General features: G+C 39.2%; 1 protein-coding gene and 1 pseudogene across 1 annotated transcript; one reads left to right on the top strand and one right to left on the bottom strand.

The window, feature by feature from the left end:
* Positions 1-1,214: 1,214 nt before the first annotated feature.
* On the bottom strand, positions 1,215-3,883 carry LOC143655705 (pseudouridylate synthase TRUB2, mitochondrial pseudogene; annotated as a pseudogene).
* Positions 3,884-5,523: 1,640 nt separating this feature from the next.
* On the top strand, positions 5,524-6,492 carry LOC143655698 (olfactory receptor 13C3-like). The gene has a single exon (XM_077127074.1). The coding sequence runs from the start codon at positions 5,524-5,526 to the stop codon at positions 6,490-6,492; it is 969 nt and encodes a 322-aa protein (XP_076983189.1).
* The last annotated feature ends 9,071 nt before the right edge of the window (positions 6,493-15,563 follow it).

Below are 15,563 nucleotides of genomic sequence, written 5' to 3'. Positions count from 1 at the left end.
CTCCTTTTTAAAAAGGGAAGTTTTACTTTAAGGTATTTATAGTTTTGCAGCTGTAAACTTCTATGATTTTAGAATTTAAAAACAGTCCTGAGATATTTCCATTTGCATTTTGATGCAAACATAGTATTTTTTAGGGTGTGTATGTGTGTGTGTGTATCAATACACAAATACTGCTTCTGTTTTCTTTAGCAAAGTGTTATTTCTCAGAATTCAAATATTTTCCTTTGAAACATGACATCTATTTGAATACTACAGTCAGAATCTAGTAGACTTCCCTAATACTTTTCTTTTTCTTTTTGTGTATCAATTCCAGTTTAATGGGCGCTTGGATTTCTATGGGTACACACGCAACTCATACCATTCACCAGTTTTTTTTGTCATCTTTCTCTTATTGCTTTGTAAGAGCTCTTTACATATTATGGATATTCATTCTTAAACATATCGTGATTTTTTTCCCAGTCTGTCACTTATTTACAGTGTTTTTGTCCACAGAGAGGTTTTTCGTTTTCAGTTGAGTCAAGTCTGTCAATCTTATCTCTTGCAGCTTCAGAGTTTTATGGCATATGTAGAAAAGTTCCTCCTACTCTTATTTGTAGGAGCCAAGGGTTAAAACAAGACCTGCAGGTTTTGTTGGAAGCAGCTAGCCTCAGGATGGCTGCAGGAAACTGTGGAGATTGTTATGTAGAGCAGTCTGGGAGGAAGAGAATGTTTACCCCAAATGGTTATGTTAAGTATGAAGGAAGAGAGCACTGAAAAATAAGCTCTCTGTTCTTTCAAGAAATGCATGCATGCTTTTTGTCACCCTGCAGTATTTAAGTAGACTCTGGATAAGAATAAAGTTGTCTGAAGTCCGTCTGAAGTAAACTCAAGCTTCAGACCCCCTGAGCCCGTCTGTGTCTTTCTTTCTTTCTTTCTTTCTTTCTTTCTTTCTTCCTTCCTTCCTTCCTTCCTTCCTTCCTTCCTTCCTTCCTTCCTTCCTTCCTTCCTTCCTTCCTTCCTTCCTTCCTTCCTTCCTTCCTTCCTTCCTTCCTTCCTTCCTTCCTTTCTTTCTTTCTTTCTTTCTTTCTTTCTTTCTTTCTTCCTTCCTTTCTTTTTTTCTCATCATTCCTTAATATCCTTCGAGCTCCATTTCAATAAGAAGCAACACTTATTTACTTTGTATAGTCATAAGTTCTAGTTCATAAATAGTTCTTATTCTTCTGTCACCCACTGCCTCACCAGTTGCCCAGCCTTTCAATGCCTCCGCTGCTCTCCAGCCCCAAGGCAGAGCTTGGTCCTGCAGAGTTCCAGGATTGACTTAGACCCGGGAGCTTCGGTTACCCAACAACGGCCTTAAGTTCTTCTCCAGCTCTGAGCTACCATGGGGGCTGAAGCTTGGATAGCATACTAGATGCTGTGTAGGTCCCACTGGGTCCTCAGGAGGACCTATTTGAGTAGAGACAGCAGTGGTCTTAAGCACTAGGCCAATTTCATGTACTAGCTTCCTCAGCTGCTTCTGCATCTCACTGAACCCCTAAGAGGAATTCCAGAGGTGTAAAGGGATGCATCTGATGCCAGTTATCAGCATTGGGGACTTGCTCATGGGACTTATTCATAGCCTCTCACAGCTATTTCATGAGTCCCCTGGGTCTTCAGGTCGAGGTTAGAGTACATCACCAGGGTCTTCTGATGGAAGTCTTGTATCTCTGCTAGGATTCAGTCCAGCTTCTCCCTGGTCATGTGGTCATATGTTATTTTCTGAACCAGCTCCCCGTCCTCACAGAAGTCATCTGTGGCTCTGCCCAGGAGGCCACTTACTGCATAAGCCAAGCACCCCAGAAGCCAGAAGGTGTCCCACACCGACTTTCAAACTGATGAATGCTGGCCCATGCACGAGGGGATGGTTGGCCAGGATGGACACACTGGTGGCAGTGAGGGTCAACTCCTTCTCCTCGCTGCCTTCCACCAGGCCCAGAAGAAAGCGAACATGCTGTTCAAGAGCAGGAGGCTTCCCTGCATTGAGACCCTTCAGAAGCTGCAGCTCCACGGTGTCCCGCAGGTGCCTCCATTTTAGACCTGGGGGCTTGTAGACCGTGAAGAGTCCACACAGCCGCACCAGTTCTGCAGACCATGGCTACCACTGGCAGCCTGGCTCATGCTAGATTTTCCTAATACATTTTAATTCATTAACATGCCATATGCCAATCTGAAATCATGACCCAAAATATCTGTTCTGATTTTTTCCTTTTGTGTATGATCATACAGATTTACTTTTGCCTTATGGATTTATTTTATTTTAATGCTTATATATATTTCTTTTCCTTAAAAAAAAATAAAAGGTGTAAGGATGCAGTGGTAGAATGCTCGCCTTCCATGCAAGAGACCTGGGTTCGATTCCCAGGCCACGGATACCACCCTCCCCCCCCCAAAAAATAAAGGTATAAGGATGGTATCTTGTATGAACTTACGTGCTCAAAAATAATGACGGTAAAGCAAACAAATAAATAAATGAACAATTGTACATTTATCTCAGCAAAAGTCTGTTTTATTTTTCATCCTATCTAGATCCTTTTTCAATCTGGCATATGACTTGGTAGCTATCATTTGAGTTACTAAACATTAACTTTTAATGAACTTAGATTTAGTAAATATATTTTGAATTTAAAAGTCTGTTTTATTTTTCATCCTATCTAGATCCTTTTTCAATCTAGCATATGACTTGGTAGCTATCATTTGAGTTACTAAACATTAACTTTTAATAAACTTAGATTTAGTAAAATATTTTGAATTTAAAAGCTCTCACATTTAAAAAATTTTTTTGGTGAACATTTGTCCTATATTTCCAAAAGTTTCTAAATTTCATTTCTTACTTTGAACTTTTGTTTGCCCACAATTTATTCCAAATGCCACTTTTAATTGGGTTTGTGGGAAATACAAGAACTTTCTTCATTCTACTACGTCTCTCATTCCAACTTTAAATTGCTTTGGGAGTTGGGGAACAATTACAATCATTGTAGCATAACAAATATTTACTCTTCCACATGTACGGAACCTAACATCATTTGTTGAATCTGATCTTAATTGAAAACAGTGACACAAATATTAAGGAAAAAGTAACCTGCTTTTCCAAGAGGTGGAAATAACTTATCAGTATAAAGGTAAGTCTTCAGTATCATGAAGCTGTACTTTTTAATCAGTAATCAGAGGTATTATTAAATCTGAATTTGTAATATGAATAACCTGAGTCAATACAGCTACCAATGTATTATAGTTACCATAATACAGGCACCCTTTAGTAGTAGGAGGAGGAGTAATCGTAGTAATAGTAATAGCAATAGTACAATGCCTGCTGAGTCAAAATGCTAGCTTATCGTGTCATCGCAACATGCCTGTGAGAAAAGTAAGGCAAATATATTTGTCACTATTTGAAACTTCTGGAAGGGTCGTAGTGAAAAGATCGTGGGCTTTGGGTCTTGCCTCTACCCATTATTAGTTGTGTAACATGAGCCAAGTGAACTAATGTCAAGGACAAAATGGGATACTCAGTAACCTACTATAAAAGTTGGCTAAATAAACTAAAGTGTTTTCACATAGGTCATGATTATAAAAAGACCAATCTTCACATCCAGTTGGAAAACACTGACTACGTGTTAAGTTAAATATTTTAATCCTTGTGTCATCTGTCTGCTTAAAAACCTCATAGAGTACTATTGTATAGCATCAAGTTGTAGGGGAGCTAGTCACAAGTGCTTCCTGCTAATGGACCCCTTCTCCATCAAAAGAGGTGTCCAATCTTCTGTCAGAATTTTGAGCATTTGTGTACTTCAGCCACAATATCCTTCTCAGATGTGCTTGCCACAATGACACCACTGAAACTCCCTTGTCCTAATGGGGGTAGTGCCATCTGCTTATTCCTAAACTTGGGCCCAACTTCTCCCTTTCAGTATATTCCTCTTTCTCTCTTCTCTTCCAAACTTGTCTAATCCTTACCAAGTTTGCATACCTGGCCTGAATTTGCCTTGACAGATTTGCTTCTCATAAATTTCTTCCTTTAGGGAAACTTTTCACCCAAGTTACACCAGGTAATTATATTCATATTATATTTTCATATGTTCTCCTATATCCCAATCTGAAGAGTGAACTTGGCAGTGGCAGGCACCTTAAATTAGTTTTTGGTTTTTCTTCACTGTGCTTGTAACATGACTGGGCTCAAATAGGTTGTCAGGAATATCCTAAATTCTAGTAAGGGGCATAAATTTACTCTAAATTTTAAAAATGTGTCTTTCAATAATATTTCAATCTAAAGGGTATTGAACAACATGGTAAGACTGTAGTTCTCTGTAAAACACAACAGAAGTAAGTTATTGCTATCTTCCAGGTGGTTAAGCCCATCTTTATGGTAACACAGAAGACAATCGCTCTGGCTCAAAAATCTGGATAATCTGCTGACTCAGGGTAGATTAAAGTATTGATAATCTGTATGATTTTTAAACTAGTTTCATGAGCATCACCAAGGAGCTTATTAGAATTAAAGAATTTCTGTTTCTGTCCTGAACAATTAATCAGAAACTGTAATTTAGCAAGAACACCAGCAAATTTACATGCATATGAAAATTAGTGAAGCAACAAACTAGATCTGGTTTCAAAGGTCTGAACTTCAAATTTTGCTTTATTATTTATTATATGGACAATGTTGATCAAAATCTGTTTTTATATTTGAAAACAAATATAGGGAGTGATTATATTTTGTAAAACAAAGTGGTATATACAAATGCATGCATATATTTATAAAGTACTTAAGCCTGTTACTCTTTTCCCAGATTGGCTCAAACAAGTAAATTATCAAGACAGTCTCTCAAGATACAAAATAAAGCAAGCAAAGAGACCACATAATGTTCTACAAAGATTCTCCATCATATCATGCAGAATGGCCCATCAAGTAGTCTTGTCATAAGAACAATTAAACCAGATATTGAGTGGACTTCAATAGGTGATCAACAACTTACTTTGCCTTTGATTAGATGTTAAATTATGGTGCTTGTTATTCAATTAATTAAGATTAAAGTCTATGACACACAATGAAACTGACTGGAATATAGTATGCAGTGAGGCATAGAAAGAAATATGCACAAAAATCCAAGCTGCTGAAAGTTTGGTCATCCCTTTTAAACCTGAATCTAAATTCTGTTCCCTATTGATTTGTCTTTTGCTGACACCACTGCTTGTTTCCTGATCTGATGATAGGAAGAAGTCAGGCTGTCATCTAGAGGATTCCAGGGATTTTAGAGACCTCAATGAATGTTCTTCAAGTAGGACAGTTTATTCTAGGTCTTTATGTGATCATAGGTAGATCTTTATACATTGGGTATGGGGATAGGTAATTCTAATATTCCCAATTTTTATCTTACAGTGGTTAAAGAAACCAATATGTAAGATCTTCAAACAAACTCCTTCTACTCCATTCTAAAATAATGATTGTTCATGTAACTTTTAACATTTTTTTCTTGGCAGTGAATATATTTTTGTGAGGTTTTCTTTGAAATTATGAAAGTGGATAGCTCGGATAAGTATAACCAGACGTTTGTATCAGAATTTGTTCTTCTTGGTCTTTCTGGATACCCAAAAGTCGAGATTATTTACTTCTTTCTAATTTTAGTGATGTATCTAGTAATTCTTACTGGCAACAGTGTTCTCATCATAGCAAGCATCTTTGACGCTCGTCTTCACACCCTCATGTACTTCTTCCTGGGAAACCTCTCTTTCTTGGATATCTGCTATACATCCTCCTCTGTTCCCTCGACACTGGTGAGCTTAATCTCAAAGAAAAGAAACATTTCCTTCTCTGGATGTGCAGTGCAGATGTTCCTCGGATTTGCCATGGGGTCAACAGAGTGTTTCCTTCTTGGCATGATGGCTTTTGACCGCTATGTGGCCATCTGCAACCCTCTGAGGTTCCCCATCATCATGAGTAGGATGGTGTATGTACTGATGGCTTCCACGTCATGGTTGTCTGGTGGAATCAACTCAATTGTGCAAACAGTTCTTGCTATGCAGTTGCCTTTCTGTGGGAATAATGTTATCAATCATTTCACATGTGAAATCTTAGCTGTCCTCAAGTTAGCTTGTGCTGATATATCCCTCAATATTATCACTATGGTGATATCCAATATGGTCTTCCTGGTTCTTCCACTGCTGGTTATTTTTTTCTCCTACATGCTCATCCTCTATACTATCTTGAGAATGAAATCAGCCACGGGGAGACACAAGGCCTTTTCCACCTGCTCTTCTCATCTGACTGTGGTGATCATATTTTATGGTACCATTTTCTTTATGTATGCAAAACCCAAGTCCCAAGACTTACATGGGGAAGACAAGTTTCAAGCTTCAGATAAGCTCATTTCCCTGTTTTATGGGGTAGTGACACCCATGTTGAATCCTATAATTTATAGTTTGAGGAATAAAGATGTAAAAGCTGCTGTCCAATACCTGCTGAACTGCAAACATATTCATTAAAAACAAAGTGAAATATGAGCCTTTGTGTAACAAGCAAAAATATGGACCAATAAGGGCATCAGAGAAACTCCCTTTGGGAAATGATGGCTAAGGAGTTATGTTTTTAATTCTTTGTATTACTGACATTATTCTATTAGAATCACTGGAAATAGTAATCTTCCAAACTCAGCTTCCAACATGTGCTCATCTAGTTATTACAAAGGTGATTAATTCCATCAGAATCCCAGTTATATGTGAAAAGAGTGTTTTGGCATACTCTGTCACAACATAGTGGGAAAGAAATCGCACAAAAGCTTTGGAAATAGAAAGGTAAGGGCACAAATCAGTTGTACCACAAGTACATAAATGATGCTGGATTGGTTTTTATTCTTTCTGAAGTGTAGGTTCCTTGCCTGTAATAAAGGAATATATAAAAACCCAACTTCCAGCGTTGTTTATTTCACTAAGTAGAAGATTGCTGAAGATTCTTCCTGATAAAGAAGAAATCAGGGAGTACTTTATCTAATGGGAAATGTGAGGCATTTCCCTACTGCCTAAGGGAGACTTGGAAGGTTGTTCTGTTCCATTCCAAGCCATGTTAGTGGGTGCTGCAAGAAAGTTTCTTGAGTTTTTGAATGCCTGCCAAGAAAAGACTTGCCTCTGGCATGATGATTGAAGACTTGCTGATCTCTGTATGCTGCAAACTAGCAAAAGAACTAATCCGGAGGAGGAGAGAGGTATGTGTCTAAGGGCCGAAAATAAACAGAAACATTTAAAATCTTCCTGAGATGTTCTTACAGCCTCAGCAAAAGTGATAAAAACAGTAATTGGGAAATAACACTAGCTCTTGTTATCCTGAAATGAGTTGAAACTCCTTAGTAGTAAATCTATTTTAGTTTTCCTTTTTTTCTGTAGATTCCTTGTATAGAAGGACAAGGCTGAGCACAGGGCATCTTTGGTCCACACCATCCATTTATCCCTTAATTACTGAGCCCATTACAACAGGTGAGCTTCGGATTGGTTTCCTACCCATTTTTTCCTCTCTCCCATTTGTTTTAGAGCCAGAACATGCCCCCATGTTTCCTCTTTGGGATTTTATTTTCTGCTAATCCACTCTACTGGTGGCCCAGGTATCTTCCCAAGTGGTCTGGTCACAAAAAGCCTGTTGCCCTGCCACTTTTCTATCTGGATTGGAGTGTTGTCACTGCTGGGGCCCTGCAGCTGCTGGTCCCTCTCTTCTGGGTTGGATCATTGGGACATTGCTTTTGGTTCTATTCAGAAAGGCCAGCAACCTGTTGGTGATGATTTTAGAAATTCTGGCACCTCTGCCCAACCTTTGCTTTCGTCAATCCTCATACTTGTTTAACTCAATTTAACCTTTGACTATTTTAGGCAGCCAGGAGAAAAAGAACAGCAGGCCATAGTGGACATGAATTCTAGGAAGGGAGTATCCACGGAGAAAACCCCAAACTGGTCTATATCATCCACCTGGGGAGGGGTGGCTGCCCTCCTGGATGAATGGGGGCCATCATGAGAGTATGGGGACACCCTGAAAACTATCACGGGGCTATCAACTGTTTTGCAATCGATAGCAGGACAACTGAATTTTAGCAAAAAGAAAAAAAAAAAAGCCAAGTAGTGGTGGCCATAGCCTGGCCCCTTTTAGGAGTCTTATATGTGGCCACAAAGGTAAAACTGGTGTTTAAATAATAACCCACCATCTAGAGGAGGAATTCAAACTAGAAAGAGACATGTATCTTGCCCACGCAAAAATAAAGAACTGTCTGCCTGACTGCTTGCACAGAGTGGACGATCAGTTAGAGACTCTGGTGTGCAGACATGCCCGAGTCAGAGGCCACAAGTTGCCTCAGGTCTGGAGGATATTAGCTCCTTTGGGATGGGACCCCAAAGTGTGGGGCCGTATAGATTCCTCCTTGGCAGAGGAAGGGGAGACGGAGGAGGATGAGGAGCCCCACAGGTGCACCTCATACAACAGAAAAAAAAAAGGAAGGTGTCACAACATCAGGATTGACTGCTGACCTGGTCATTGCAGGCTGCTACGCGTAGAACTTATTCTCTATATGAGGTCTCCACATGGGATGACATACTCAACCCTTTTTTGGAATGAAAACAAATAGAGGTAAGCCATAAAAGAAATAATATTGCAGGACGAAAGTAAAGCCACATTTTTAAGTTTCACAAAGGAAAAAAAATAGCCAGAATGAATATTTGGGGCATGAAGTCAGATAAATATGTATAGCACATTATGGAACTAATGCATTTCAGTAAAGTCTAATAAGCTGTAATCTAGCTACTAGCACAGCTTTAAACTGTAATATTCACATGGATTGCATGTTTCTCTTTAACATTTTGGAATTCTGAGAAAAAAGCAGTTTACTTAAGAGAGCAGGAACAGTATTTCTGTACCAGCATAAACACAAACATACATACACTCCACATACACACATGTCACAAACCACATTATGCTTGCATTAAAATGTAAGTGGAAACCAAAAACACAAGTAACAACAATAAAATTGATAAAATGGAATTCAGCAAAATTGAAAGCTTTGTATGTCAAAGGCATTCTTAAGAAAGTGGAAAAATACTCTGCTGCATCATATATCCAATTAATATTTAACATCCAAAATATATAAAGAAACTACAACTTAACAACAAAAAGACAAATAACCTAATTTAAAAATAAACAAAAGACTTAAAAAGACATTTCTCCAAAGAAGATGTGCAAATAGCCAATAAGCACATGAAAATGTGCTCAATATCATTGGCATCAGGGCAATCAAACAAAACCCACTAGAAATGAGTTTGTTGGTCCCTCAAAAAGCTAAAAACAGAATTACCATAGGACCTGGAAATCCCACTTCTTGGTATGTACCCAAAAGGATTGAAGGTAGGGACTTGAACAGATATCTATACACCAAATTCATAACAGCATTATTTACAAAGGCAAAAGATGGAAACAAACCAAGTGTCCATCAACAGTTGAGAGAATAATCAAAGGTATTAAAATCCATACAATGAAAGGAATGAAATGTACCTTGCATTTAGGGTAGGTAGGTATTATCCCCTGTCTGGGGAGTAATTTATCCAGAAAATTTTAAAAGTTCATACCACTCGCCCAATTAATATCACTTCTTAAAATATATCCTGTGAGACCTTAACTGCTACACATTAAAAAAAAAAAACTTTAAACCAATTGCTCATTGCACCTCAAATGATAAATCAACATACAGGCCTGATGAATACTATTACTCTTAATGACTAAAAGAAATATTAAAATGATGTATTTGTGAGGCAACAAATTGACAACAGTCTCTTCATTTTTACACTTAAAAAAAATTTTTTGTAATTGTTAAGAATATTTACTTATCAGTTAATATTGCACTGTTTCAGTTCTTCTGGCTGCCAAAGCAAATACCATTCAATGGGTTGGTTTAAACAAAGGGAATTATTGGTTCACAATTTTGAGGCTAGGAGATAACCAAATCCAGGGATCATCAAAGTGATGCTTTCTCCCACAAGACTATGGGTTTTGGGGGCTGACTGCTGGTGATCCTTTGACCTTGACTTTTATGTCACATGACAATGCACATGGCAGGCTCCCCTATTCTCTCTTTTCTCTTCCTGGTTCCACGAACAATCATATTCTGACTGCTTCTTCTGTGGCTTTCTCTCTCTGTGTGGCCTTCCCTATAATAGTAACAGGATTAAGATGTACCCAGATTCAGCTCTGCCACACCTCATTAAAATGTCCAATAAGAGTTCACATTCACAGGAATGGATAAAGATTAAGAACATGTTTGTTTGTTTGCTTGGGGGGAGGGTACATAGCTCCAAACCATCACATATACTTAACATACATTTAACAATTTTTTGATGATGCCCCGATTCTCCTTTTATAATTCTTCTTTCAAAGTCACATTGCAACCATTTTTTACATAACAATGGAAAGAGGGGTTTTTAATCAAGTTTTGCAGGGAAGATGTTTAACTTAATATAAACCTGTGCATGAGATGCTGAGATCCTTTGCTTTGTGGGAGGAAAATAATTAAAGCACAAGGAGTTAGCTGAAACAATAAACATTTTTTTACATGCTAAAATCTTGTTAGTTAAAGGCTAAATTGAATTAAACAAATGTGGGGTTTGAAGAAAGCAAGGGTTGGGGAAAGGTGCCAGAAATTCGAAAACCACCACCAACATGCTATTGGTCTTTTTAAACAGAACCAAAAGCAATACCCAATGTGATTCAACCCAGAAAAGAGGGGCCAGCAGCTGCAGGGTCTCTGTAGTGACAACAACCTAATCCAGATGGGACAATGGCTTTCATACTGCCAAACATCAACTGGTTCGCTAATAACCAACAGCTAATGTTAACACTGGTAGATATGGGAGCCAAATGCACCTTAATCATTGGGAATCTGGGCTCATTCTGTGCGCCAGTACTGGCCATAGACAGTTTTGGGAGGAAAATGAATCAGGCAAAGTTGCACAATCTAACTTTAAAGATTGGGAGATTGCCCCCCACTCAAGTGTATATGGTATATATTTCCTCTATATTGGAATAGATTTTAGAAATTGATCTACAGAATGCCACTGTAGGGGAATTCTACCTCCAAAGTAGAATGATCAAAGTGGTCTTAAAGGGCAAGGCAAAATGGTCCTCTATAAAAATACCCCTGCTTTGAAGGGTCATGGTTACAAAATAAATATCTGGGAGGGCATCAAGAAATCTTAACCACTATAAAGGAGTTGGAGTAGATGGAGAGAATAATACCCACTCATAGCTGTTTCAGTAATCCTGTATGGCCAAAATGAAAGCCTGATTGAATGTGGTATATGACAGTAGATTTACAGGAGTTAAACAAAATAGCACCTCTGTTGTATGCAGCAGCCCCAAACATGGCTGGTTTATTATAAGAAATTAGTATTCTGTATCAATATCATTTGTATTAGATCTTGTTAATGCTTTCTTTAGTAAATCCCTAGGACAATCAAGGCCACCTGCATTTACTTTTACTTGGGGAGGCCAACAATGGACTTTTATTGCACTACTCAAGGCTAAGTACACAGTCCAACCATTTGCCATGGTCTCAATGCAAAGGATTTGGCTAAATGGAAAAGTCCCACAAGTGTAACTCTATTTTATTATATTGATGATGTCATGTTAACCCGTAACTCTGTTTCAAAATTAAAAGAAACCTCAGGCTCATTGCTATCTCACTTTGAGAGTCTGGGATAGGAGGTCAATTGCAACAAGCTGCAAGGGCTTGTCTGCTTTGAAAATTCTTGGGTGTTGTATGGCTGGGTAGAACAAAAAACTATACCTTCTGCTGTAATTGATAAGGTGCAATGTTTCCCCATAAACACCTAAACAGCAAATTGCTTTCTTGTGGTTGTTGAGATATTGAAAACATTGTGTTCCTTATTTAGCTCAAATGTTTAAACCTTTGTGTTTTGAGTGGGAAAGGTCATCCCTGGGAATGGGATACCTCCCAACAGGCTGCTTTGAAAAGATAAAAAGGGAAATAGCACAGACACAAACACTGGAGGGCATAGATCCAGACCTACTCTGTGAGTTGGATGTAGCCAGCACTGATATTGGCTTTGGGAGAAACAGCATTCTAAATGAATACCTCTTGGCTATTGGTCAAAATTATGGAAAGTGGCAGAACTTAGATACAGTCCCCTGGAAAAGCAAATGTATGCTGCATACAATGCCATATTGCAAGTGGAGGGACTGATACAAAGATGCCCAGTTACCTTGAAAATGGCTATTCTTATTCAGGGATGAATAATTGAGTTTCTGAGCCATGCTCTGGTAGTGTCCAACTGAGCACATTGACCAAATAGAAAGCCTACCTGCTACAGTGCAGTATTTTCAACACCAGCCCTCTGAATGCAGAAACACATGAGATTCTCAGACCAGTGTCTTATATAGAAGATTCAACAGCTAAAGTTGCCACCCCTTAAATAGCTGTTGAGATGCCCACTATTGAAGGCAGGAGTAGCTTTCCAAGTCTGTTGAATCTGCTAATGGGCAGCCTCCCACATGGACAGCTGTGGCAGTATATTCCAATACTGATAGTATATGGTGGGAACTGGTGCTATGCAAAGCAGTCAACGGGATGAATTAAGAGCAGTATGGATGGTGATAGTACATAAACCAAGAGAAACACTAAATATCAACTGCTGGGCTTTTACAATGACTTCATAACCTGGATGGCAACCTGGAAGCAGCAACAATGGACAGACATAGATTGCCCCCTCTGTGGACAAAAGTTGTGGAAAGACATTTGAGACATCTGCCAATGATGAAAGATAACTGTTCATCATGTCCCTGTCCATACTCCCAACGCATTACTCAGGATTGTGGAAGTAAATGCACTTGCATGAGCATGGGGCAGCACAGATGAAACCAGGGAAGTGGTGGAATGGTTTCATTGGAAAAGTGAACACCAAGGGTATCAAACCCCATGGCATCTTGCTCAGCAGTTCCAACTGTCAATCATGCACCAGCAGTTAGTGGAAAATCTCTAGAGAGTGCACTTTATTCTCCCTGCATTGATCACATTGGTTACCACAGTAGATGGGACATATTGGCCCATCACAAATCCTGGTGATCCCATGGTAGGTGAATTACATCGGTCTCCTTCCACTGTCAGGAGGGAGAGGTATGCTTTTACTGCTGTGGACATGGCTACAGGACTGTTGCTAACTTTCCCGGTGGGGAAGGTAAACCAACAGGCCACCATTTGCTGTTTGGAGGAAGTAATCACTCTCTATGGAGTACCTACACAAATAGACAGTGATTGAGGGACTCATTTCACTGGGCAAATAACCCAATTATGGGCCATGGATCAGGATATCGCATGGGCATTTCATTTACATTATAATCCCGTGGGTGCAGGCCTTATTGAAAGAATGAATGGCATCTAAAGGAACAGTTGAAAGATGATTAAAAAGGTCCTTGTAACAGCGGACTAAAAGGATCTACCAGGCCTTAACTTGTTTGAATGCAAGCCTGTGGGCTGCTGCACCTGCTTCCATTGAAATGTTAATGGAAGGACCCCTGCAGGCCCTGAAAATACAAATTAAAGAGCCAGCTGCTTTACAGCCAAAAGAGAAAATGATAATAATTTATTGTTTCCTGTACCTCAGATCATACAAAACAGGGAGAATGAGGTGCTTTGGCCTATGCGGCCTCGTGGTTGGAAATTTTAAGAAATCACTCAAAATATTATAATCTATCATTTATACAAAATATAGCTTTTAAAATTTTTATCACCAATCTGGGGACCTCTTATTCCCATGGGAACCTTATGCATGTCTATGTGGACCCTTCTTATGCCCAGATTAACAACTGATATAGCAGTAGAGGACTATCAAGATTTGGAGGGGGAGAATATCTGATATTTAAAGCTTCCCCATAAGATTCCTTTGCCTGATACCTTGTTGTCAACTAATGGAACTCTAGCATGTTTATTACTAGACCAGCAGGAATTACCCTTTATTGTTCCCCATAAATATCTTTCTAGTGTAGCATCTTAGCAAGTACCATCCTAGAGTGGGCTTCAGCAGCAACTCATGCCCACAATGGAATCCATTATTGGGTTTGCAATGACTTACCATCCTAAGACACTACCAGCCTTCCTTGTACTGTGACCCCTACAAATTGGACTGGGTGAAACACCCTGCTGGCCTAGAAGAATTCAATGTATCAGAAAATTTGGAAAAGAATCTTCTCATATAAGACTGAAATTCAACTACCATCTTATAATGGGACCAGGGCTTACATCTCCTCCATTGTTCAGAACTGCCGAACAAGCTCCAATCTGTATTGAGCTGATGGTAGAATTTAAACAGTAGACCTTGTTGGCCCTGTCTGTGTGGACCAACTTTTATGTGGGGTGGCTACCCCCTAAATTGTGTAATTTTACTGTTAAGCTACAAAACAAGAGTCTTTTCCCATTGGCAAGATATTTCCCACCAATATGGGGTGTATCCTGCCCCTAAGAAATGGCTATGGACCCATGGGCAATATGGTTGGCCCTATTTACGCTAACATATACAGTAGACAAGACACTGTACATAGGGACAGCCCCATGCCCCCCTACATATATGATTCTTTAGCCCATACTCCTAGTAATTGGGGAAATAGTTGAACACACTCCCTGTAGTATTATCCTTTAACCATTCTTGCACGAGGTAGGCTACAATAGTTACTGAAAAACATGTGGCAACTTTAGCCAATCACACTGCCTCAGCACTTAATGTTCCAAATACTCTTGCTAAATGAAGAAATCACACATCTTAGGAAAGCAATTTTACAAAATAGAATGACCTTAGATATCATTATCGCAGCACAAGGTGGCACCTATGCCTTAATTAATGTGCAGTTTTGCATATATATTCCTGATAACTTGCACAATGTTTAATAAGTTTTGAATCATATGCAAGAGCACATACATAACTGATCAATTATCAGTAGAATCCATGTCAAGTGTATAATTCCTTTTCTTGGCCATTGTAACATCTCTTTTTGGGGTTGTTATCTTTGTATAAGGGGCTCCTAGAGTTCTGTTGTTTCTCATACCATTATTGTGGAATATGGATGCAATGTTTGTCCTATAGTCAGTGCAGTCTGCTGCATGGGGGTGGTGGGGACACAGAGCCTGGCCCCTACACATAGCCACCTCCAGTGAGGTAGGGAGGTAGAATGTACAGACGGTATGGTAAACGAAACATTAAAACTCCCCTCCCTTGATCACTGTTGATAACAAATCTCCAGACACCTGTGTCATGACACCCTGCTGAAACCCTGCTCTCATAATCAATGAAATGTCTTTGTCCAAAATCCTTATAAGCTGTCCCTTGCCCTCCCTGCCCTTGTACAGGGTCCTGACTTCTTTTTCTGGACAGCCATTACCAGGAAAGATTTGTTTGTAAGTCCCAATGAAATCCATGCCTAACTCTTTGTGTTAGTTTGGTCTTAGGGCAGTGCTGACTCAAGCTCTTCAAAAGCAGGGTTGGCACATCCCAGAAAACATTAACTTTTCCTTAAGAGTACAGAT

This window comes from Tamandua tetradactyla, chromosome 2 (assembly GCF_023851605.1).
Source record: "Tamandua tetradactyla isolate mTamTet1 chromosome 2, mTamTet1.pri, whole genome shotgun sequence".
In the NCBI taxonomy this organism is placed as follows: domain Eukaryota; kingdom Metazoa; phylum Chordata; class Mammalia; order Pilosa; family Myrmecophagidae; genus Tamandua; species Tamandua tetradactyla.
This window is presented reverse-complemented; position numbering and strand designations above follow the sequence as displayed.

Bases quoted from the DNA above. Each gene is read 5' to 3' on its own strand.
- LOC143655698 (XM_077127074.1), top strand. From the start codon at position 5,524: ATGAAAGTGGATAGCTCGGATAAGTATAACCAGACGTTTGTATCAGAA.